General features: G+C 36.8%; 1 protein-coding gene across 2 annotated transcripts in view; it reads right to left on the bottom strand.

The window, feature by feature from the left end:
- Positions 1-11191: 11191 nt before the first annotated feature.
- The window catches only part of deptor (DEP domain containing MTOR-interacting protein), a 41171-nt gene continuing 25241 nt past the window's right edge, over positions 11192-27121 (bottom strand). For both annotated transcript variants that reach the window (XM_067449016.1, XM_067449015.1), the window contains 4 exons: positions 23452-23589; positions 18124-18194; positions 17572-17676; positions 11192-11740 (listed from right to left, as the gene is read on the bottom strand). In XM_067449016.1, coding sequence (XP_067305117.1) covers positions 11612-11740; positions 17572-17676; positions 18124-18194; positions 23452-23589 — 443 coding nt within the window. In that variant the 3' untranslated portion in view covers positions 11192-11611. The remainder of the gene's footprint in view (positions 11741-17571; positions 17677-18123; positions 18195-23451; positions 23590-27121) is intronic.

The following is a 27121-nucleotide window of genomic DNA, read 5'->3' as shown; positions in this document are numbered from 1 at the left end:
TGACTGTTATTACTCATATATTATTAAACCAGATTAATTGAATCAGTCAGTGCGCGCAATTATTCAGTAACGTTTGACAGCTGATTGTAAAGGAATGTCAGTAGACTATTTGTGAGGCTCATCAGTTTCGTCAAGCAGGTTACTTTTTTAACGTTTACAGTTAACCAAACTTTTTTGACAAAACTTTTTTTGCTCTACCCATTTATGGTTTGCTAATTAACATTATCATAAGCTACTATAAATTCCTTTGTTTGAAGTGTAGCCTACCTTAAAGCTTACATAAAAATAAAAAAAAAGTTGGCTCTACGCATGTAACTCATTTTCGTCAAATTTTCACATTAGGAAGGGTTGGGTGGCCGATCCACAGTTAGGCTCTATCGTCATCATTTTCCAGTTGTTTATAGCCTACTTAAATATATTCTACTTTTATGTTAGGCCTATCCAACTTATATTTAGGCCTATAATTCTACTAATAGCCTATTCATTTATATTTTTAATAAAGAAAAAACACTTCTGTTATGTGCAGATAAGACTGTAAGCCAAAACACAGGAATTGTTTTTAGCACTTTCGGTTCCATTGTTCGTTCCATTTTAATGGAATTTTTGTTAAATGGCTGAAATAAGGTCTGTGGTTAACACAAGCTCAATACATTTTCATGTTTTATTTTACAACATAAAATACATTAGTATTAGCCTACCCCGCTCATGATTTTTTAAGCTGTTATGAGTCTTGAAAAATGCGGTTGGTTGCTAACAGCTAACGTTAAATGGGACTACAGAGGCTGTCAGGGACATCACGCCGAACAGGTAAACTCAGTCCACTTTTACAGCCTCAGTATGAATATAATCGTGCTCTTATAAACCATTCAGACTAAAACTTTATGTGAAAATGTTTTCAGATTAAAACTGAAAGTTGTCGGAAGCTTAGTGGTGACATTAAAGTCGTGGGATCGTGGTGTAGGCCTAGTTCATTTATAGCCTACCGTTTAGCTTTTCACTTGTGTCTGCAATGCTACATGTAAGCTTCAAAATTTATAAAAGTTGTGTTCTTCTGTGAAAATGATCTTCATGGAAAAAATCTGTACATATCAAACTTTTGTTGATCGCAGAGCCTGTTTTTGGGATAATTTAAATGCCTATATAGGGTGAGGCCTTCTGTTGTTGTTTTTGTGGAATATTGCAATAATGCTTTATCCATTCACGCTGCAATAGTAAACAACAACAATCATGATGATCCAATTCCTTTCTCATGGACAAACATAAGAATATACATTCTACATCACAGTAGGGAAAAATACTGTTGCAAGCTTCATTCCAACATTAGTTTGGAGAGTCCCTCTAAATATCACTTAAACACACACTAGATTCAGCCAATCTTATAGATTCATTGTAAAAAAGCCTTCAGCTTTATTGGTGTCTAAATATTTAAAAACAAAATGCATTTCCATTCTTTTTTCAAGTGCCTTTATATTTATCATCTTATTGTATTGCATTGTGTTCTATTCTCTTCTAACATTTTGAGAAGAATTTCCAGACACCTTTTAGAAGAACTTTTTATCCTTCCAGTAACACCTGCACCTTCTTTATATCAGTCCAAGCTGAACAGGGAACAAAGCTATCTGAATGTACACAAGACGTGTTGAAAGGAGGAGATGTGAAAGATATGTGAGATTGTGCGTGAAGTGTTTCTTACTGTGTGCAGGTTGCTGATTGGACAGACTCCAGAGTGCATGTTATTTTAGAAGTTCTCTGCACTACCCAACACCTCAATATTGTAGAAAGCCACCAAATTCACACTTATCACCAAGGAGTACTAAACAGGTGTCCTCTTGTCCAAGGTTTCCCAGCGTCATAAAAACACAGAACCAGATTCTTGTAATCCACACTGCTTGGTTATGAGGTTGAAAGAATATTTGACTATCATTATTCATTATTTGATTGCCATGGGCCATCACACTGGCAGCACTGCAAATCTTCAGAGACTGAAGATTTGCAGTCTGAATGAACCGCTTCATTTGCATGAATCATCTGATGAGTAAATATATTACAGAGAGATGATCAAGGGATCATGAAACCTCTCCATTTGATCATCCAACATGTTTTTGGAAGTTATGAGTATGCTAATGGATTGTATGTTTATGTCCACATTGTTGACTTCAGGGCAAACAAATATGACGGGCGAATATCAATTTTACATCCATTAACAGTATGCAGATATCTGTTTCAAACTACTTTGAATCTCTCCCGAGGACAGGTCTTAATGTATTCTTGTTTATTGCTGAGCAGTATAGTGAAGTAATGTTTACAGCACTTTATTGCAAAAAGAAAGAGGGCATTTTGATTTTAAAGTTAAGAGAAACTTACAGACTTTCGAAATCTTATTCACTGAATAAATGGCTCATTGAAAGCAGCCCAGCTTGCAGCATATACAGCATTTATCAACTTCTATGTACAGTCGGCGCGAAACTGGAACGGTGACACCTGGATGTCGAGATGCAGTGGCTGTAAGCTCTTTAACTCTGAATGGCTTATTCCCAAATGACAAGGCCGAGCGTAATGAGGCATTGTGGGCTAATCAGTGGGTTCATTCAGCAGGCTCCAAAGGAACCTTATATTACCCAGCGACTTCTAATTAACCGTGGGATACGGCAAAAGATGATGCTGTGAAAGAGTCTGCAAGACCCCGGGGATACAGCAAAGAGCAGTTCACGTAGACAAGCAGATGTGCGCTTGCACATAAAGGCATTTTCACACACACACAGTGTTTGGATGGATTGAATTCTAGAGGTGCACATGGTAGCAAAACGGACACACCTCTCAAGGACGAACAAAGGTCTTTAGGAATAAAGGTTTTAAAGATCGGCGAACGCAAACATTCTCACAGGCTGGGGTCACGGCCATTTGCACGGACTTACTCCAGTGCGTATCGATCTTTGAAATTTCAGCCTCTGTATCTTCAGTAACCATTAGTGAATATGTCTGTCTCAGGGTTTATTTAATAGGCCTATGGCATCGCTTAGCAAACTTGGAAGGGCATGGAATACAACTCTGGTTTGCATATTCATGTAAATCTGGCTTGCTTCCAGACTTCTTTTTCTTTAGTAGAATGAAGGGGCTGATGAGCCATGCCCTTGCTAGACTTATTTTTAAGATTTGGCAAGTCCTCTCATCTCACTGTGATTCGCCCGTGAGGAGGTTTCAGAAAAGATTCATCATTAACACAAAAGGTTAATATTTTCCACAGACGGTCTGTGAAGGTAATCAGTGTGCATAACTGCACTGTTGGCCAATGATATATTGCATAAATGGCCCGGGCAATGTCTACTACAATATGAACATGGAAGCATTGGTGCAAAATTATGCAACTTATTCCTCATGTTCTCTCTGTGAGGTCCATAGATATGGCCTGCATAATGTTAATGTTAATTATATGGCATTCGAATATCAATTTGTAGAAGTAATAAGGCAATGTTTTGGTTAGATGTTGATCCAGAGCTATGGAGTGAGACTAAGGGATTACCAAGGAAGCATCTGATAAGATTCATTCATCAGCTGTCACTGAACTGTGTGGCCTTATTGAACTAAGAAAGCATCAAGACTTCCTTTCTCTCCCACTTCTGGGAATCAGCAGAAGAACATTGCTTTAAGAGATAAACCTTCGCATTGTCACTTGTGGAAAAAAGGGGCTGATCTGAAGCGCTTGATTCACTTCAGTCATGTTTCTGCAGCTTAATGACACACTTGTTGCACTTCTGTTCGTTTGCATAGCCACACATTAAATTAATTCACAGTAATCATGATTAATTTGATATCTGTTCTAATCACATCTTGTAAACCGTGTAGCTCTTATCTAGTCGAAATTGATTAAAATGATTGAAGCTCATTACTGTAGATCCTCAAAAATGACTGGAGAAAAACAGAACTCAGTATTACTTATTTAACCCAAGTAACAGCTCCAGTGGGGGATGGTTGACTGAAGACAGAGGTTAAACGTCTGTTTGTCTGTTCTTACCTCATTTAGTGTGTGGGGAATTACCCAAGATCCTCTCTTTTGCTTTAAAAGACCACCTTCTATCAACACTCACAACCCACTTCGTCTACTTCTACAGCCAGAGCAAACTTAAGCTGTGCTTGAAGTAAAAAGGAGGATAAAAAGGAGGAAAAAATCATGTGGTTGCAGTATGTTACGTTCAGACAACAGGTAAGATTAATATACTAAACAGAAGAGCACTTTAATAGGAATTGGAATGATGCAATGTCTCAGTGGGAATCATGTAGGCAGTAAATAACAAATGTGGAACATTTATGACCTGTTATTAACAAAGAAGATAACTCAGAATGTATTTTTTTAAAGGAATGTCATCTTGACATTGTGCTGGCTGCTGGCTTTTAACTTCTAATACCACAAAACTAAAATGAAGCAAATGTATTTGACGAGGTATAGGGTAACACTGCCCTCTAGCGATTTGACAAAGAACTGCACAAACAACTATAGGTTAACTGTTACTCACAACTTTGAAGCTAAATGGACTGTGAGCCCAAGAAAGATAAAAGATCTAAAAATTTAAGAGTAACTTAATTTTTAAAAAAAGTATGTTTATAACTTCCGGAGCTCGAATGTTAATAAAATCTGCAAAATATCTTTAACCAACAGGTGGCACTAGCAAACCAAAGTAATTCAGGTCAGCAGCATTACGTCATCCCATTTCTTTTAGACAAAGGCATATCATTATGACCACTGACAGGTGAAGGGAACAACACTATCTCTTCATCATGGCACATGTTAGTGGGTGGGATATATTAGGCAGCAAGTGAACATTTTGTTATTAGAGTTGATGTGTTAGAAGCAGGAAAAATGGGCAAGTGTAAGGATTTGAGTGAGTTTGACAAGGGCGACTGAAGTCAGACGACTGGTTTAGAGTGTTAGGGGTTAACAGCTTATGACCCAAGACCAGTAGTGAAGAAATGAAGACCAAGAGTCAGGAGTGTAATTAATTAAAAGAAAAAATTACTAAAGAATAGTTTGTGGTTTCAAAAGCAGAAGCCAGCTTCAAGTCTCACAAGGAGTTCGTAGGCCGCGCTCCCTCTCTCACAGTGTCGTTGCCTTGCCCTAACGTACATGCAATTATCCCAACAATTATACTGTTTTTTCAAGGTCTTATCCATGTCATTACTGCAATGTGGATGGTTCTGATTGGCTCAGAGACAATGCACAGTCATGGTAAATTTCCACTCATGTCAGTTAGTCTGATGCATGTTTCCACTGACGTGTGTCACTTGTTGATGCTTTCACCCCGGAATTAGGCCCATAGTGACCTTCCAGATCTGGAGCAGGCGCCAGCTTCCCTAGAACAACAAGTCCACCCATCTCTTAGGGTACCCATTGTACACCATTCTGATCTGTAACATAGAATATTGCGCACATACACAGATACACAGTCTCTCCAAGGTTGGAGCTGATTAAGCTCCAGTTCTAACCAGTTCTAACCAAAACATACTGATAACATGTACAGGCAATATTCATCTTGAGTCTTTAGTGTTTCAGTAAAAGGAAATATAAAATAAATTAAATATTATAAAATAAATAAAAGACACTTAAGAAAACAAGAAACATTAAGCAAAATCATAACTGGAAAGAAACATTATAATGGTATAGGAAGATAAATTGATTAAGATTTTGATTGTGAATTTAATTAGGATATAAATACAGGTACATTGAAGCGGCAGTGGATTTCAGAATCGCCCTTTCAAGAGCATCTCCAAAACAGCAGCTCTTGTGAGGTTTTCCCAGTCTGCAGTGGTCAGTATCTATCAAAAGGGGTCCAAGGAAGCAACAGTGGGCACGTGAGCAATAAAAGAAGGATTGCCTAGTCTGATGATTTTACTTTTTTTTTTACATCACATGGGTGGCCGGGTGCACTTACCTGGGGCACACATGGCCCCAGGATGCACTATGGGAAGAAGGCAAGCCAGCGGAGGCAGTGTGATAATTTGGGCAATGTTCTGCTGGGAAACCTTGGGTCCTTCTATCCATGTGGATGTTACTTTGACATGTACCACCTACCTAAGCATTGTTGCAGACCATGTACACCCTTTAATGGCAACAGTATTCCCTGGTGGCTGTGGCCTCTTTCAGTAGGATAATGTTTCCTGCCATAAAGCAAAAATGGTTCAGCAATGGTTTCAAATTCAAACTTTAAATTCCCCAGATCTCAATCCAATCGAGCATCTGTGGGATGTGCTGAACAAACAAGTCCAATCCATAGAGGCACCACCATGGAACTTACAGGGCTTAAAGAATCTGCTGCTGATATCTTGGTGCCAGAAACCACAGCACACCTCAAAGGTCTAGTAAAGTCCATGCCCCGACGGGTCAGCACTGTTTTGGCAGCAAGGGGATCAACACAATATTAGGTCATAATGTTATGCCCGATCGGTGTATGTCTCAGTTATTCTCTTTGGTTATGAAGATCAATCAATCAATCAATCAATCAAATCAACTTTTTATTTATATAGCGCTTTTACAATGACGATTGTTTCAAAGCATCTTCCCAGTGGTTAACAGGACAATACAAAATTAGATTTGGCTGTACAGTCGTTCTGGAGAAAACAGTGATGTTATCAGCTTATTTTAATTTATCATATAGCGACAATGTTGGCAGATCAGTATTATAGTTTATAGAATTAAATAAGACCTAATTAAGTAATTTTATTTGTATATTTAGCTGAATAACTTGGATCATGGACTGGACTGCATTTTGGATCATAATTTTAGTGTCCCCAACTGAGCAAGCCAAGCCAAAGGCGACAGTGGCAAGGAACTAAAACTCCATCAGGGCATGATAGAGAAAAATAAAACTTGGGAGAAACCAGACTCAGTCAAGGACGCAGGTCCCCCATCCGATGCGGACACGGCCTGGATCCGGCCGACTGCAGTAAACCTCAGGATAAACAGAGAGACTAACATTAGTGTGCCACTCTTTTTATGATGTGACGAGTACATCAGGTGTTATGGGAAGTGTTCCCGGTTCCGGCTGACCTAGTTAATGCAGCCTAACAATCAGTCAATTGATTTGAATAATGAAAGTTAAAAATGTTCTATGTGTATGCCATAGTAAAGAGATTTTAGTCTAGATTTAAACTGATAGAGTGTGTCTGCCTCCCGAACAATGCTAGGAAGACTGTTCCAGAGTTTAGGAGCTAAATAGGAAAAGGATCGACCGCCTGCAGTTGATTTAGATATTCTAGATATTATCAACTGGCCAGAGTTTTGAGACCGCAATAGACGTGATGGGGTATAATCGGTTAAAAGCTCGCTTAAGTACTGGGGAGCTAAACCATTTAGTGCTTTGTAAGTAATAAGCAAGATTTTAAAATGTATGCGATGTTTAATAGGGAGCCAGTGAAGTGTTGACAGAACTGGACTAATATGATCATACTTCCTGGTTTTAGTAGGAACTCGCGCTGCTGTGTTTTGGACTAGTCAGAGTTTGTTTATTAAGCGAGCAGGGCAACCACCCAGTAGAGCATTACAATAATCTAGCCTTGAGCTCATGAACATAATGTACTAACTGTTCAGCATTTTGCATTGAAAGCATGGGCCGTAATTTAGATATATTTTTAAGATGGTAGAATGCGGTTTTACAGATGCTAGAAACGTGGCTTTCAAATGAAAGATTGGTATCAAAAAGCACACCCAGGTTCCTCACTGACGACGAGGGCTTGACAGAGCAGTCATCAAGTGGTAGACAGTATAGGTTACTACTTGTGGAGTTTTTTTGTCCATTAAATAAAAATTAAGTTGCAGGAAATTAGCATTCATCCCATATTTTATATCAGCTATGCATTCCATTAATCTTGTGAATTAGTAAATTTCATCAGGGCGTGAAGAAATATAGAGCTGAGTATCGTAAGCATAACAATGAAAACTAACGCCATGCTTCCTAATGATAATGCCCAGTGGTAGCATTTACAGGGGGAAAAGCAACAGTCCTAAGACTGAGCCTTGCGGTACTCTATACTGAACTTCGGTGTGACAATGCAATTGAACTAATGCCAACATCATTTTCGAGTCTATTCAAAAGAATATTTTGATCGATAGTATCGAAGGCAGCACTAAGATCGAGTAACACTAATAGAGAGATACAACCACGATCAGATAAGAGTAAATCATTTGTAACTAATGAGAGCAGTCTCAGTACTATGATACGGTCTAAATCCTGACTGGAAATCCTCATATTTACCATTTCTTTCTAAAAAGGAACATAATTGTGAAGACACAGCCTTTTCTAGTTTTTTTTGATAGAAACGGTAGATTCGAGATTGATGTAGGTAGATGTATGATACATTAATATACAGTGGGATCCAAAAATCTGACACCACATTGAAAATCTGGACTAAATTTTTTTTTACTTAAAACAGTAAATATGCCATAACCCATGTTTATAACCCATGGAGTCTATGCTAGATTAAAATTGTTTTAATAAAATAAAGAAATAAGAAATATATTATGTTCTCTATAATTCCGTGCCATAGATAGATGTTTGTGAAATGTGTCATTTTAAGACAGAAGACAGAAGTTTTTTAATGAAATCAAGGCGTTTAATAAGCCATTAATCAAACACACATTAATCATGGTTTGGAGCTGCACGAAGAAATACAAATAGGCAATATGGTACCATGAGCATACTTCCTTATACAGACATGTGCATTGAACCCATTTACACTGAACTCAAAGAGTTTTGAAGAAAAAAAAAACGTCCATTTCAGAATAGACTAACTACGATTATTAGATTAGCTTATGCTTCCCCTAGGTGGGGAATATGTGGCACATATCTGGACCAGTATTTAACAGACTACCCTGATGCTGATTGTCATGATCACCCCCAAAATCTTCACTTATACCGTCTTCAGAGGATGCGGTATATCCTTTGTAATTAGAGATGTTACGTGACCAGCCGTGAGAATTAGCAGCACAATACAGGTCATTAAGGCAGAAGATTCAAGCTAACTTTCCATTAAAACAAAAGATCATCATGTGACTTGTTATTGTCGTTCTCATCAATACCAATGAGTACAATTGCACAATAAACACCCTGCAAAACTGTAGTATACGCAGTGAGGAATGTGTGGAAGATGAGCACAATCACATAGACAAACAGATGATATATCATATTGTGCCATTCTTGCACAGATGACTGTTTTACGCATACTGAAGTTCGACATACAGCACTACTGTATATTTCCAAGTTGCCTAATAAATCCTTATAGTATTACAAATGCATTTCTTAAACTAGTGACAAATTTGGTGAGTGAATTAATTGAATCTCATCATCACTCTATAAACACACTACTATTCTAGAACTACTCTAAGAAAAAAAAATGTATTTCAATAAGTTTAACAGTTAAAACAGTAAGACCTTAAAAAATAACTATGTGAAAGCAGGTGCGTGCAGATAGCCTAAGCTCAATTTTGTGTTCCGAAATGTCTCCCAAGTGAACAGGGAATGTTTTCAAGACTTTGATTTTCTTCATTACGTTGAGAGAACCTTTCCAGAACATTAGGGATTCTTTAAAGGGATAGTTCACCCAAATTATCCCATGATTTACTCACCATCAAGTCATCCTGTGTATATGACATTATTCTTTCAGACGAATACAATCAGAGTTGTATTAAAAATGTACTGGCTCTTCCAAGCTTTATAATGGCAGTGAATGGCAGACAAAAATTTGAAGACCAAAAAAGTGCATCCATCCATTATAAAAGCGCTCCACACGGCTCCGGGGGGTTAATAAAGGCCTTCTGAAGTGAATCGATGGGTTTTTGGAAGAAAAATATCGATATGTCTAGGTTCTGACGGACCGCTTTCCGTATTCAGCTTACGAAGAAATTATAACACCTCTCGCAGTTCAAAATGCTTATGCTACGTCCAATGTAATCGTCACGCCAGTTACACTTTTAACGTAAGTTGAAAACGGAAGGTGTCCACCGGAAGCTAGATATTTTACTTTTTATAACGTGTTAAATATTAATATTTTTCTTACAAAAACCCATCGATTCACTCCAGAAGGTCTTCATTAACCCCTCAGAGCCGTGTGAAGCACTTTTTTAATGGATAACTTCAAACTCTGATAAAGCAGAACGTCATATACACCTAGGATGGCTGAGGGTGAGCAAATCATGGGCTAATTTAAATGTTTTGGTGAAATACCATTAATAGAACGTCCGTTCAAAGTTATATAGTCTAATAATGTTCTCAAGTTAGCACAAACACATTATTCATTGAACGTTTTGAACATTCAGAGAACAATCAGAAATGAAATTTTCATAAATTCATGGGAACGATAAAAAAACATTCTTTTTTTATCAGCATTTTTCAACAGCATTTTTTTTCTTAGCTGGGCCTAATGCAACTCAAAAATGAAGAAAATACATTTTCTTTTCATATAAACTAGGCCTACTGCAACAACAATTTGAATGTAATATTACTGAACCATTTCATTAAAGTCAATAGCATCCTACCTGAATAATAATACATCTGGTTAAAGTGAGAGATATTTGAATGTAACTCTATCGCCCCCTTAAGTACGGAGGCTTGTTTCCGACGCAAGAATGCATGTGCTAATCTTAAAATGTCTGCATTCGTGTGCTTAAGTAGAGTATGTTTCTGTAGTAACACTTTATAAGTATTATTTTAATGTTGTCATATAATATTAACATTAAAGCTACAGGTAACTACTTGCCATTTTGATGGCATTTAGACAAAAGACAGGAAATTTACTTAAAAACTACTTGCACAATATGTTTTTTTTTTTTTAAAGACATGTTCCAGTACAACGGCATCTTTCAGATGTGCGTAGCCTTTTAAACATTCACTCTTAAGTGTCACTGAAAGTCTGTAAGTGCTGTTGTTGGTTGTCCCCTGCATTTTGATGGATGTCTATATATATGTATATATATATATATATATGTATATATATATATATATATATATATATATATATATATATATATATATATATATATATATGTATATATATATATATATATATATATATATATATATATATATATATATATATATATATATATATATAATTTTACTATACCCAACAAGCACAACAGGGATATAAAATAGTTATTTAAAACTAACCACACTCAATTATTCAAAAAAAAAAAAAAAAACTGACACAATGTTGCATTTCTTTACTCTCAAAAGGTCATAGCCTGACTCTGAATAAAGAAACAGTCGAAAAAGAGCACTGAATGCTCTCACCTGAATGGCACACATTAGTTTGGCATTGGTTCTGCAAACCTACCTTCCAAGAGTGTTTGAAATGCTGCAATTCTACTACAAATTATATTTGGCAGATGCTTTACCCATAATAATCTGTCCAGTTACAGTCTCAGCTGACATGGACCGGTAACAGTCAATGTGGAGCCAATGGGAGGCACAGATTAGTGTCATGCTCTTTAAACAAATGGGTTTGAATCAAAATGATGAACGGAATCGAGAGTTCACTTCTCTGAACATTCCATTAAACACTCACTGAGGAACGTCCAGAGAAACAGAAGAACAGAAAAACATGAAGAGCGGCCGTGAGCTCGTCTTCAGTATTCCCCTTCCTCCATAACCTCCATGACCACTGTTCTGGGACCAGTGAGGATGAGGCTGCTGACAGTTCTGTAGTCCAGACTCAGCACATTCATTCCATTAACTGCCACCACAAACTGGCACACCTGTAGAGATGAGCAGGAGAAAACGGTAATGAGGCTAAACATTTGCAGTTGCATGTTTACTCACAACTGTTACACCCTTTTTGTACTTTGATACAGACATAAAAGTCTTGAAAAACAACATAATGAGTATGGAGCATATAAACCACATATATGACACAATAAACAGACTGTAATCTCTCTCAGTGCAGTAACATGACACAATTACACCTTTTAGGACAACTGTAGAGGAGTTCTTTGTAAAATCAGCTATAATAACTCTCAGAGAGGTTCTGCAAATGAATAACGTAATTGCCTTTATGTCCTTCCTGGTAAACCCATAATGGATCTACCATCTGAAATGAGTCACACTGTTATCAGCATCAAATGATAAATAAACAACATCTGAAAGCTTGCCATTTTGCTTAATTGTCAACATATGCTTAAATCATCCATCATTTGTACTGTACGCTGGTGAATGTGTACAACACCAGAATTTGTAATATCTGCGCTAAGAGGTACACCTTAAAAAGAAATGTCTTGGTTTGACGACAAAAAGTATACATCAAGCTTTTTGACAACGTCTAATGAAATTATGTTCAACCAACAAACTACACGAGTTATAGGAACTTAATTTGGGGCATACCAATTTTCTAGGTTTACTAAGAAAAACTGATCGGTTCTTTCAACTATAATTAATTCACACATTCCAACATAATTTACACATAAATGGAGCGGTAGCAAATTTCATTAAGTTTTTATGTCTTAAAGCTGCTGTCCGTAACTTTTTTTGTGTTCAAGATTTACAAAAATTATATAATGAGAATGTACAACATGAATCCATTTTCCAAACCGTGTTTTTGTCTTACCCTGAATCATTATGGTACACTTATAATAAGTGTTTATATTGGGACTATTTCAGGCCAGACTGGTAGGTACCGCTGCGGAGACATAAACAGAGAGAAGTAGCTCCGGCTGCAATGTTCTCCTGCAAGATGCATGCAGTTCTGTTTATTAACCACTAGAGCGCAAAAAGTTACGGACTGCAGCTTTAATCTAACAAAAAAAAATGCAGATGTACGTTTTAATTTCACACAATATTAAGTTGATGTAATGATCATCATTATTATAATACCATGTTTGCAATTAAAGCTGGCAAACATGCATTTTATTAAATTCTGCTAATAGGTTCGCTGAATTACTTTTATGGGGTAGTCTTTGTTTATAATAAAATATAAATATAATAATATAATATAATATAATATAATATAATATAATATAATATAATATACTTTTCTTAAGTGTTTAAAAATATATATTTAAAAAAAAACAATCATAGCATTTTGTTGCTCTTCAGGTCTAACAACATCCAAACATTCACTTTTAGAGACCGATTTATATAAACAATTAAAAATTAATTTGGGAATGAATCGACCTCAAACTTCTAACACAGATTTCAGAAGTTAATAAACCTTTTTAGAAACTGAAGTGTTTATTTATTTCAATACATTTTTCAGAATTGCTAAATAATTTTAAAATGGCTAAACATCAACTTATTAAATTATATTAAATACTAAATGCAAAAATGTTATTAACATAATAGCAAATAATTTCACAATATTGTTTACTTATTTGGTATGATTTTCTACATTCATAACGTTCATTATAATAAAAAGATCTGGGAGCTAGGCTCATCTCAGAGGTGGTCTTTAAATAGCACAATGCTTTTACCCCAGAAACACACTGAGCACATAAGCTCAGTCTGTCAACATGACCTTATGTAATAAGCATTCAGACGCTGAGGGAATAGTTTTGTTTTTTTTAAGCTGCATAACCGTAATGGTTCATTATTGCTGAGAATTAGGGTCATGACTGTTTAAAGGAGGAGGATGGACACACTTTTGACACACTTTCAGTAGGCATTATGTATCGTAGCGTGGATCCGCATAAAAACAAATCTGGCAAAAGGACTATATTCTGAGTGGACTTGAGGACATTATGATTGCTCCACTCAGTGTACTGTGCCTAAGGTCAAACCTGAATGACTGGGTGGGTTGATGAGGTTGGGTATTTAGTAATCTCTATCATCTCTATCTTGGATCATAATCTAGCTTTAACTTGGCAATATATTATGGCACAACTCTAACCCTTTAAGAGTGCTGTTTCTTGAAGAACAGTTTTAAAGATATGATCAGAGAAATTTTAGCAAGCTCATTGTCTATTGTCAATAATGTAGTTATGCATGTACAATATTCATTCAAAACATAGACCTCTATATAAACTGAATCAATAATAAGTTGTAAATGTGTTCAGCATTCTGAAACAACTATTTTCTAGCGTAAAGTGAGCACGATATATACAAATTTAACATGGCTTTGGCAGGCTGTTTTAATATGATACTAGGCGTGGCAGCACTCCCCAGCTCTACAGCGCTCCACAAATTCCCAATGTAAATCTGCGGTGGAAAATGGAACTAAAGCATGCTCTAATTGAGAGCCATTGGGGCTCATTAGGCCCTATTTTAATGATCTAAGCGCATTATCTAAAGCGCAAGTGCACTTAGGGCGTGTCCGAATTCACTTCTGCTAGTTTAACAATGGGAAAAATGGTTCTCGCGCCCAGCTTATGGTCTAAAAGGGTTGTGTCCCTATTCTCTTAATGAGTCATGGGTGTTCTTCGCGATTCCATCTTTCAAACTTTAGTTAGTGTGTAATGTTGCTGTTAGAGCATAAATAATACCTGTAAAATTGTAAAGCTCAAAGTTCAATGCCAAGCCAGATATTTTATTTAACAGAAGTTCCCTTTCAAAGCCTACAGCGAACGGCCAGTTTGGACTACAGCCCTGCACTTCCTTCATGAATGACGTCACTAGAACCGTTTGTTGTCTAACCCTCCACCCACAAGAACACGCAAAATAGGGGGCGTGGTCTTGTTGCTCTCCCACATGGAGAAGAGCGCGCATTCAGCGCTTGCATCTCCCCGTTATGGTTAGAGGCGGGACCTTTCCGGGCAAAGTGCGCTAAGCTGCTGTCCAATCACAACACGGGAAGCGCTGGCCCAATCAGAACTCGTTATCTGTTTCTGAAGGAGGGACTTCATAGACAGTGTTGGGAGTGACGCATTACAAAAGTAATACATTACAGTAAAATTACTTTTTGATGTAACGCAGTAGTAAGGCATTACTAATGAATTTTCAGTAATATTTTACTCTGTACATTTCCAGTAACGCTTGCGGAACGGAAAAGGAAAAAAAATAGCGATTAGGGGTGTAACGATTCGTTTCACAACGATTCGATTCGTACACGATTTAAGGTTGTCGATACGATTTAAGGACGATATTGGTTCATTTAAAACGATATGATCTGAAACGATTCAGTGACTTGAAATCAATTCAGTAACTTTTTAGCCAAATATTTAAATCAGTGTGACTGTTTTATTTCAGCCGAATTGAATCGTTGTTAAAACGAATCGTTACACCCCTAATAGCGATACATTAACGAATGAAAAATGCAAGTTATTACCTGTTCGTGGTCAGTCAATAGCCGCGTGTGGTGTCCTAGGTTAGTAAATAAAGACTAAATGACAGCTTCTGATATATTTGTATAGCGATTTACTTTATTCATCTCCCTTTTGCTGGTGTACATTTGTACTGCCTATTGTGTGACATAGTCCAGTGCGTGTTTAGGGCGGATTTTACAGAAGTGATTTCAGCCTCTGTGCTCGCACTGGCCAGTGGAAAAGTGGCTAAAGAAGGTTTAAAGGCTCTGTCGTTTAAAAGAATAGCACAACGGCAAGCGCGTCAAAGAACGGACGAGAGACGAGGCGCGCGCTGCTGAGCCAAACTAAACACTTGGGTGAAGATGACAGAATACGACTACTGCACACCGTGGTTTTGATTTTTTTATAGTAACAAAGTAATTTAGTTCAGTTAGAGAACAGGCCGTTCAATTAAAAACTGAAGGTGTCTGCTATAAGCATGATCCGAACGAGCGTCGCAGCAGGAGACAGATCTTGAGCTGACAGATGATCGCGGAAGATTTGGTTTCAAAGTGAAATGTAAAAGTGCCTAATAAAGGGAGTTTGTCATCGTGTTGTGTTTTTCATTAAGAATAATAGGCTAATTTTAAACTGAAACTAAAATCTGCTTGGCCGCACAGAGCGTGCATTTACTGATGAGCTGTCATTCACGGTGTGCGCGCAGTGGCGCGTTTTCAGTTCATATGGAAGCATAACTTTCATAGGAATTCATTGAAAGCACTCACTTTGCATCCGCTCCAGTTATTAATGCCTGAGCAGCAGTGCGCATGTTCCTGTTATTGCCGGTGTTGTCACATCACACTTCGATTAACCGGTGGGAAAATGTCCCCACCGTCACATCTCTACTGTACATTCGCGAGATGGATGCGCATTGCTTAGAGTTTATCACAGATAAGGACAAGAACGTAGGCTAATAGTCAAATGTAAATGCAGTCAAATGCAACCTTTGTCTAAAACCGAAATTATATCGATGTCGCAACAATAAGAAAAGAACAAATGCGCATTGTCATAACTTAGAGTTTACACATAGTTCTGTTGTGTCTATGAACAGAAGCTATTCCCAGATATTGCCAGATAATCACTTTACCTCTACATACTTATAACAGAATTGGATCGTTTGTGATTCTGTCTGTCATGATTTCTTGCATTGTCTTGAGCCAATTCTCTATTGTTAGCCTAGCCCACAGTCATTATGGTTCATCATATTTCCTTCTACTGGATGTAAAATGCTCTTTGGTAGCCTACATCTTAGAATGTTTAGAGCTACTTCTGTAGTTATTTTGGTGAAAGTAACTCAAAAGTAACACAGGAGAAATGTAACGCATGACAATTCTGAGACAGTAATATTGTAATGTAAAGAATTACTTTTAAATAGCAGTAATAAGTAATCTATACTATATTACAGTTTAGAAGTAACTTGCACAACACTGTTCATAGAACAAGGAAATCATCAGGCCGTTTTTAGGGCAGAGAAAACAGCGCTGTACAGATAAGTCAATTGTGTGAAAAATACTGTGTTGTTTTACACACGAAACATGAACTCATGTTATATTGCACACTGTAAACATAATCAAAGCTTCGAAAACACACGAAGAACGGGACCTTTAAAAGCCAGTTGTGGGAATTTGCAAGCGAAAAAACTGAAAGCTTCTCTAACGAGGAAACGGATCTACTCGTGAAGAAACGCCTGCTTACTCGTCATTACTGCAAATAGGTAGGCTAATTCTGATATATGCAATGACTATCCATTATGACATGTACTTTTATATTTATGTACACAATAATCTTTTACATTTCAATGTTTCATTTTTAAAAATGTGTGTGCTGCTGCTGCGCATCCCTGTGTGTGTAATAAGCAGAGTGTACGTGCATTGTGGACCTGCCTATAGAAGAATGTTACTAATGCGCTCTTTAAATAACAAAAAAATATTGTGGCATCGACTTTAGACCAGGTTTCCATTGGTCAGTGGCCCAGTCTATTTCAGTTGCCTCAGAATAGCAACATGCCAACGATGCACCTGAAAACACCTGGTTTTCAGACCACCACGCTCATAGGTGCACAAATGGGCGCAAATGCATTTGATATTTAAACAACGTGGCTCTGGATGTGAAAATGAAAACTGCGTCTGGCTGAAACTAGCAAAAAAAAAAACTAGTTAAGCCTTTATAGTTTGTTTTATGCTTGTTGCCAATACATATGAAAATATTTATTGGCTTTTTTTTTGTCTCCAAAGTTTCAATATTTGTGCATCACTTCAGAACAAGATAATAAAATATGGACATTTTCTCACTATAATAAATGTTTGCAGGATGAGTACCTTCATTCCCGCTGCTGCAGCAGGTCCGCCGGGATCCACAGCCTGGATGTGGCAGGGTTTACTTCCTCTCACCACGAATCCCCAGCCCACAGCATCTCCCACAATCTGCAAACACACAGATTCAAGCACATGAATTTACTAAGTTATAGTTCAGAAAACTTAATTTTCTTCTTTTAATTGGATTTATTTAGTTTTATAGTAATGAATGTGTAATGCATTGCATAAACTTGTATAATGTCAAATAGATGTATTTATTTATTTTAGCTCTATTTTATCTTCATACTGTCATATATATGTGTAGATATAGATACATAAATTGCTCTTGGCTAGAATCTTCTCCAAAAGCATTTGAGGGAAAACATCCTCTTGCTAATTTTAGTCTTGAACTTTTTCCTGCCTGTAAATGGATTCTCTGAACCAAACATAGTCAATTATGCAATTAGAGCTTGGAGTCTGTGCACATTTGGCATGCTTGTGTGTGTGTGTGTGTGTGTGCGTGTGTGTGTGTTTGCGTGTGTGTGTGTGTGTGTGGGGGGGGGGGGGGTGACTTACTGTGAATGTCTTCTTTATGTAAGGTCCACCAGGAGCCTGAAGTTCCTCTGGGCTCACTTGTCTCTTCAACACTGTAAAAATAAACACACAGTGTTCCTCAGTCGGGAACTCTAGGTCCATTTTCATGACAGTAAAACATGACTATTCAACACATGGTGTAAAAGGATCAGTTTATCTATTCACCGCAACAACACTGAGTTTGATTCACTATTTATTTTACTCCTCATGATGTCATTTACTCCTTCATTAAAAAATGGACGCAAAGGGATCCTGAAAGCAAACATGTGTTTCTTCAGAGAAAGAGAGAGAGAAGTAATGAGGCTGTGGCATCCTGTGATGGACTAATTTAGCACATGAGTGGTTCTAATCAGTTTGATCTCTTCATCAGTAATGTAATAATTGAGACCAACTCTGAACCACTTGGTCACAATCCAGGATCCAAATGCGCAGCTATTGACTGGCTCCTGATTGGCTGGACTATAGAAACTATATAGAAAAAATATATATAGTTTCTAAAATGACTAGTGCTTTCAAAAAAGTGTGTGTGAGGTCAGTAAGACTTTAAAATTGTTTTGAAAAGCATTTCACTGAAAATATTTCCTTACAACAGGTAGTACAACTGAGTAAGCAGGTTAGTGGCGATAGCAAGGAGATACGTTTTAATTGTATGTGCATTATAAAAAAAAAATACATTAAACATTTATTTATAAAAGAAGAAATATAGCATGTTTTTTACTGTTAAAAAGAGATGTCACATGAATAAAATTATCAGAATGAAACGTGTAATATCAGAAATAAAATAAAAACAATGAACAATAGCAATGTAAAAAATAAAAGAAAAATATTGAAAATAATAACTGATACAGACTAGGCTACTTCTTGGTGTTTGTTTTGTCAAATTTGGGGGCTGTATTCTTGTTTGGTGAGTAAACAACAGTAGATGTTTATTTTGGGGTGAACTTTCCCTTTAAAGAATATTTACTGTATGCATGCATATTCTGGATAGAGAGGCCTTTCCATTCCCCAACAAAGTCACTCTATACATGTATGAAAAGCAGGAAGGATTGTGTGTGTGTGTGTGTGTGTGTGTGTGTGTGTGTGTGTGTGTGTGTGTGTGTGTGTGTCTGTTTATGTGGTTTATGAGGACACAAATTTGTATAACTACATGGGTATTACACTGGTATTACACTATAAATGTGGTTTATGAGGACATATCAAATGTCCTCATAATTCAAACGGCCTTAAAAACATACTAAATTATGTTTTTTTGAGAAAGTAAAAATGCAGAATGTTTCCTGTGATGGGTAGGTTTAGGGGCAGGGGCAGTGTAAGGGGATAGAAAATACGGTTTGTACAGTATAAAAACCATTACGCCTATGGAGAGTCCCTGTAAACCACATAGACCAATGTGTGTGTGTGTGTGTGTGTGTGTGTGTGTGTGTGTGTGTGTGTGTGTGTGTGTGTGTGTGTGTGTGTGTGTGTGAGATAGAAAGAAAGAAAGAAAGAAAGAAAGAAAGAAAGAAAGAAAGAAAGAAAGAAAATGAATATTTATAAAGACACATGCATTTTCTGTAAACATCTTTGAAACGATATGTTTTGTCAGCTATACAAATAACTGAATTAAATTGAATTTGAAAAAAAAAAAAAGTACAAGTAGATGGTCAGGCCTCACTATTTTTCTCTCAATCTCTCTTATTCACTTTTTCTCTTTTTGTTGATTTTGGTTTCATCGATTTTGGGTGGAGAGCTAAGCAATCCCAGGATTGGATGAGCAAATTGACCAATCAGAGGCAGGCAATGGCCCTGCCAAACCCAGCATGCTTGTCTCTTTACACGCTGGTAAAAACACACAAGCAAAAAAAAGGCTGGAAAAGCAGCCTATTTCCTTCTCAAAATCAAAATGTACAACATGGTATAACGTTTAATACTCCGATGACAGATTGCATCTTGGAGAAAAAAACGGTCTGGTTTCAACAGTGGGTTTCAACTGTCCCGGGGCAGAATATGAAGTGGGGAGTTGTGCTGTGGTGAAATGAAGGCTGAGTCATGTGGTAGGTGTGGAATGCTTCATTGCAGGCATGCTTCAGACTCGCCTAGGATCGTCATGGAGGCCAATGTTCTAATTTGGTGGTGGAAGAGGATGAGTCTGAGTGCGTGTATAAAATGTTCCTCTGTCTGTCTCGCTCTGCCTGCTGGCTGTGCTCCTTGCCTTTCCTGAAGGGGACTGTGTGTTCTTGCCAGACTCTCTCTCTCTCTCTCTCTCTCTCTCTCTCTCTCTCTCTCTCTCTCTCTCTCTCTCTCTCTCTCTCTCTCTCACTCACACACACACACACTACGCGTGTACTACGACTGCTCTCAGCCTGAGTTTTTATGGGTCAGCGAGTTTACTACTCCACATAAACACACTCAAAAGGGAGAACGAGTGAGAAAAAAAACAGATCGAGACACAGTAAAATAAGAAAATGCATGTTACACCCAGTTCCAATTATTTCTTCTTCAAATTATTTGTAAAATCACGAGGCAGTGATGGAAAATATCTTCAAGAAATCAGGGTGACAATTTCAGGTGCTTAAATAAACTGTGAAAAAAGGGATAGTTCGCCCAAAAATGGAAATTCTGTCACCATACTCACCTTCATGTCATTCTAAACCTAAGAATTGTTCTTCTTTTATCGAGGAACACACACAAAAAAAATCATTTGTAAAGGGGCCATATGTAAGTTTTTCACTTTACTAAAGCATAAAAATACCATAATACATTTGCAGATATTTAGGAAACAATCATAAATTCATGCTACAGCTAGTTATTCTACTTTGAAATGTGCGTTCCATGCCAGAATGTGATAATGCACAGTTTACCCAATAGTATTTCAACACCAAAGATTGACAGTTGGCAAAAAACACAAATGTATTGCAGCAGCCATGGAAGCCAGCAAACAAACTGGGTCAGAGATCTCAGATTCTACCCAACCTAAAAAGCCTCAGCATCCATCTAAAAATCTCTATGCATGAGAGATTATTAAAATGCAGCTAAATCAACTCACAACTTACTGTGTGGCTTACGTCGCCAACCACCCAACCACCCTGTTGTGTGTCCTCATGCTGAGAACTAGGAACGTCAATTTACACAAATTCCCATGATCGATTCATCGTTTAAATTAACAATCAATGAATCTATTAATCATTAGCCTAAATACTGCAATATGCGTCTACAGCAGTGGCTTATAGCTGACAGCTTGACAGGGTATGCAAATGCTACTCAAAACACCATGTTCCTCACAAAATGAATGAGAAGTGTTTTTAATCAAAATGAAGGGCTAGTAGGATTGTAAAATGAGTCGATGTGATTGATCATTTAATTAAAATTACTTATTAAATAATCACATTTTTATTTGTGCATTGCTGTTTGAGCTGCATGCTGAAGCTGAAAAGGACGACCGGCACACTTTATTATTGTGTTAATTCTTAACCAAATGCATTATATATGAGATAAAGCAGATACACAATGGCCTACTCAATATAAACATGATATTACAACTTACACAAACTTGCATTTGCACAAAACAAAAGTTTAATCGATGATCGATAAGTTTTACAGATTAAACACACTATCGACAATTACTTGATTACTGATTAATTCCATTAAATAACTTTAAATAATTAAATAACATCCTTACTGGCAACCCACATGACCGTTGAGTCTGAGGAGGGAGGGGGCAAACAACGATCTCCAATATTTTGAATATGGACTGCAGTACATATTTTGACCACTAGCTGTCAATACAACATACCACAGAGGTTATCCTGAAAGTACTTTTCAGACTAAATGTCTCTTTAAATTGACATTTTTTTTAGTGTTGCGTTCGTTTAGGACACAGCATAATACCGCAAAAGCAGAGCAGGGTTTCATAACCCCCAGTAAAAAATATCGGTGCTAAGACCGTTACTAAATTACAAGTGTGAAACATTCCTTTACACAAGGTAACCGGCAGGGTTTTAGAACACAAGGGTTAAGTAAAGTGTGAAAAGCGCTTTTGAAAGGCTGTTTGTGTGTGCTCACATCAAAACTAAAGTAAGCTTTGGACTTCAATGTTTAAATGTAGAACATGGTTCTCAACTGTTGCACTACCAAGGAAACCAATTTAATCTTGAACTATACTGGGTGAACTATACCTTTGACTATAATCTTGTTATCTCATCCTACTGGTTAACAAGGAGAATCCCTGTTAGAAGGGTGGAAAAGTTCATGGGAACTACATTGTCGACGCCTTGCAGAATTACTGTCAACAAGCAGAATTACAGTGAAGAATGGCCAAACAGAACAGAGGGAGAACAGGCTGATGTGGATTTATGGCCTGAAAGCACACAAACTTCTGACGAGGTCTTAAAAAACATAGCAGACGTCTACTGTATCTGCAGCAGATAAACGACACTCTCCACACAGTGTGTTCTGTTAAAGGAACAGTAACACACCAAAACAAAGAAAGCAATAGCAATTAATTATGGAGAAAAAAAAAAAAAAAACCTAAGACCACACAAATACCCCTTTTCCACCAGAATGAACCGGGTGCTAGTTCTGAGCCAGTGCTAGTGTCAGTTCTAAGTTGGTTCGACTTGAGAGCCTTCTAAGAACCGTTTGCTTTTCCACATGCTAAGAGCCACAACAGAGCCAGGTCTTACGTCATACCAGAGTCCTGCACGGGTCCATCCCAGGCCCGTTAATATTTGCCCGTTCGTGGCCGCAATAAATCACACACGCTTAAATCATTCCAATTAAAATGCTTTATTTTTTTATCTTGCACCACTCAACATCACAGAAGAAGGAGGACCGGATCGTTTTGATCGTTTTTCGAGAACCGGCAAACATTTAAAAGACTTAACCAAACAAAACGAAATAACGCGGCCCCTCACGGGCATCTGCCACGCACACAAATAACAAAACATAAACACAACTCAACGTAAAATCAAGAGGTCTGGTGATCTCTCGTCCTTGTATGCCTCCGAGCCGAATGATGACAGATTTTACATTTTTGGGTGAACTACCTTTTAAACGATCATGAAACACTAAACTAGTTTCGAGAAAGCTATAGCAACGCAATATTTTGGAGCTATAAAACTTTTTTAAATGAGGCCATATTATTATAAAAACAGGGCAGAATAGTTGCTAACGCTAGCTGGTATGCTAATGATAATGTGAAGGTTAGGAAGCTAAAAGAAAACAAGAAATCTAAATTTAACCGATTTGTTCATTTAAAGATGGTGTGTGTCATTTTTTATGTTGAAAGGATGTATTTGGGGTCTTTTGGGCACAGAAGGAGGCTTTTCTTACCAGACTTGGGGTTGCAGAGCACAGGAGGGCTGCTGCTGAGTGTGGGGCTGCTGCTATAGTAACCGCTGCTGCCACAACTACTGCTCATACTGCTCCGCCGTACCGCTGACACCACCTTTATCTCCTTAGTGGGACTTACTGAGAAGAAAGACAAACAAGGTTAGATAGAGACTGGATAAGAGGAAGTGGAAGAGTGAATAGAGATCAACTGTTAAATTAAATACGCAACACTTCTGCCTGCAGAAAACAACATTCACACATCCAATAGTGCCTGAGTTTAGATAGCATTATGGTGTCTACACATCCATGCATTAACCAACTGAAATAACAGTCTGGAGGGAGGCATCACATCTGTTAGAGTTCTCCTTTTGATGAAAATATACTGTATGGCAATTGGCAAATAACATCATGAACACATATGCAACTGTTTAGTTAGTTAAATGAACATACCATAAACCAATAGCTTTATATAAAGCTAATTACACAAGCTAAACACTAAACCTAACATTAAAAGAAAGCTTTTTATTATTAAAAAATACATATCTTTGCATTTCTTTTGCATTTCAGTCCTTAAAGGCACAATATGTAATTTTTGCTGCTAGCGAGGAATGTAGCGCTGTTTTATCACAGCTGGTTAAAAAAAATACTGATTTCTCGATTTTAGTATTTATACGAACCAATAAAAATTCTTAAATCTTGAGAATCTATTAGCCTATCCTGTTTTCAGCTGATGAATGAACGTAACTTTGTAGAGCCCCTCCCTTTCAATAAATCGCAATAATCTTTGTGCTTTGTTACTTTTGAAAAGATACAAAGTCGCAGATTTTAAATTATGTCCATTTTATTACGAAATAAAAAAAAACATTTGCCGCTGTTTAATGTGGTATGACAGATCATAGTAGTGCAGGACAGCTCATCTCAACAGAAGCAGCAGCGTGGAGCGCACGTGAACTGATCATCTCCTCTGCTTTAATACCAGTTACAGCATGAAATAAGCATGAATCAACATTAAGGTATGTTAAAAGATTAGTACACCGCACTGAAATCTTTATCACGTCACATGTAATTTGTGGAAAGACGTCAGTAAAACAGCTTGTAAACAATGGCATGTAATAACACATCTACCTCAGAAAAACCATTCGGTGACCATAAACTCATTAGTCAGCTAGAAGAAAAAAAAACTCTCACCTTTTAAATGTTTATATTTCAAAAAACTATTTGGAGTAGAAATATGATAATGTAATTGTAAAGTTAGAATTATAACTTTATTATTATAAAAAACACCAATGAGTGTAATTTATTTTTGTATTTAAATCAGTCAATGTTAACCATATAGTAATGCAGTAGTTAAGATTTTTTTTTTACTGTACTGTATCTGATATATATCCACAATAATCAATATTTATTTGAATCGTAATCGAATCAAAAGCTTGTGAATTGAAATTGAATTGAATCGTGAAATTTGTGTCAATAGCAGCCCTATTAGATACATCTGAGTGTTGACAGTTAGGTTATAATGCGACTCTCTGCATTCACTCTGTAGCTACTATGAGACACTTGTTCCACATTGCCGTAAGCTAGATTGATATAGGCAGGGTAAAATAAAAGGGAAATTAAGGCAAACATTGGATATAAGGATGACATTGATAGGCTATGGACACAGTCTGTGTCCTTGCTAAAATGTAGCATTCTTGGAAACATTTGGGATAATTTAAGTACACAAGTCAACAAAATATATAACCTACTTCGGTAAAATTGTATAATATTTACTAATGTCTATTAATGCTTTACAGCTCTGGAAAAAATTAAGAGACCACTTAACATGGATTTCTCAATGTTAAGTGGTCTCTTATTTTTTTCCTGAGCTGTATATGTCTATTAATGTCTATTATTATATCTATTAATGCACAATTGTAAAAATCTTACAATTGTGCCTTAAACTAGGATTGGAATGCAAAGAAATAAATAAATCAATTGATCATATTCACAAACAAAAAGGCATATAAGTGAATACATTTTCAAAGTCATATTTCATAATGTTTATTTAATTTATGCTTACAAATGTAGTTGAATTTGTAAGCATTTTTAAACCTCAATCAAATAACCAGTTATTTATTTGAAAATGGGAAGCTGATTAATCTATTTGTTTGCTTCTTTTTTTTTGCATTTAATTAAAATAAGACAATACATCACTTTATTCTCATCTTAATTTTATTTTTTTAGAATAATCTTTTTGAATAATATCACTGTAAAAATGTATTATATTGTCATCCGAACAAAACAAAAAAAATCACTGATTATATTATTGTGCAAACAAACACAGAAAATACTAATCTACCTGAAACATAAATGCACGCACTTGCACAAGTTAAAAACAAAAAAACATTCCATACACACAGTACACACACCACATATTTTATTTAGCTTTCAGAAGAGGAACCAGAGAGGCCCAGTCCCAAGACACCCTGAGCTCATTTCCTCTACTGACTCATGACGCTGTGATACAGAATCTACGAACAACTGAACAACTGATTTCAAACAAATTTACATTTACTGTAATACATTATTCAATGTGATAAAGGCTAAATTGCAGCTTGATCTAGTATAAACTGTGTTCCAAAACACTACTGCATGAATCCAAATTAAAGCTAAAACTAAACAAGGTTACATTTATAATAATGATGAATACAAAATAACTCAAATGGAGTATAACTAGACCAAATAGAGGAAAATCGGGCAAAGAAGGCATGTTGTGTGTTGCTTGACATGTTCACCTTTCACATACTCATCACAAAAAAACTGATGATACGACAGATTCAGCAGACTAACTCTCCCAAAGAGATCTGGAAACATCTGTGCAGATAAGAAACTACAACCTTCCCTATTTGAACATGCATTACTTTCAGCACACACACAAACTATGCAAACTTCCACCTGAGAGCTCTAGTAAGCGCACACAAGCAATGACAGAATGTGAGAACATGACAACTGTCAATGGACTGCTGTGGACTGAGAGCCACTGAAAGCTTTTTGTAATGTAAGTTCTTTACTCATCTGTCACAGTTGACTCGCCTGGCAATGAATTATCTTTATTTAGGGGCCTTTGTCAGGCAAAACTGATGCAGGGCTTGACATTAACACAGTCACACCTACTAGCCACTTTGGTGGGTTGAATATTATAACACATCTTTCAATTGTAGACTTTTGAAAAGGCATCTGAAATAATAAACTAACAGCAATAGCATTGTCGGAAATGTTGATTTTTCGATACATATCGATACTGAAACACTTGCACTTTACACATTGCACTTAAACAGTCAAGTACACATAAAATAATGTCAAAATGCCAGGCTTGGCGAGAATTCATGAAAACACAGTCAGTGATGTTTTAAACAGGGACGTGCAAAGTTCCTCTGGAGCATGGGCTCAAATGTAAAAAAAAATGGGCATACAGTATATCTAGTGGTGTGCGGTGGTGTTTTAAAATGAGGAGGCAAAGTCCTCAGAATTTATTTTTACATATCAACTTTATATCGTTCTTGATCAAATAAAAATTGTACTACATAAAAAAAGACCAAATACAATTCCATTTAAAATTTTTGCACTATGTAATATTCTATTTATTAAAACCAAGTATACATTTAATCAAATTAGTGTTTTTACACATTTG

This window comes from Pseudorasbora parva, chromosome 7 (assembly GCF_024679245.1).
Source record: "Pseudorasbora parva isolate DD20220531a chromosome 7, ASM2467924v1, whole genome shotgun sequence".
In the NCBI taxonomy this organism is placed as follows: Eukaryota; Metazoa; Chordata; class Actinopteri; order Cypriniformes; family Gobionidae; genus Pseudorasbora; species Pseudorasbora parva.
This window is presented reverse-complemented; position numbering and strand designations above follow the sequence as displayed.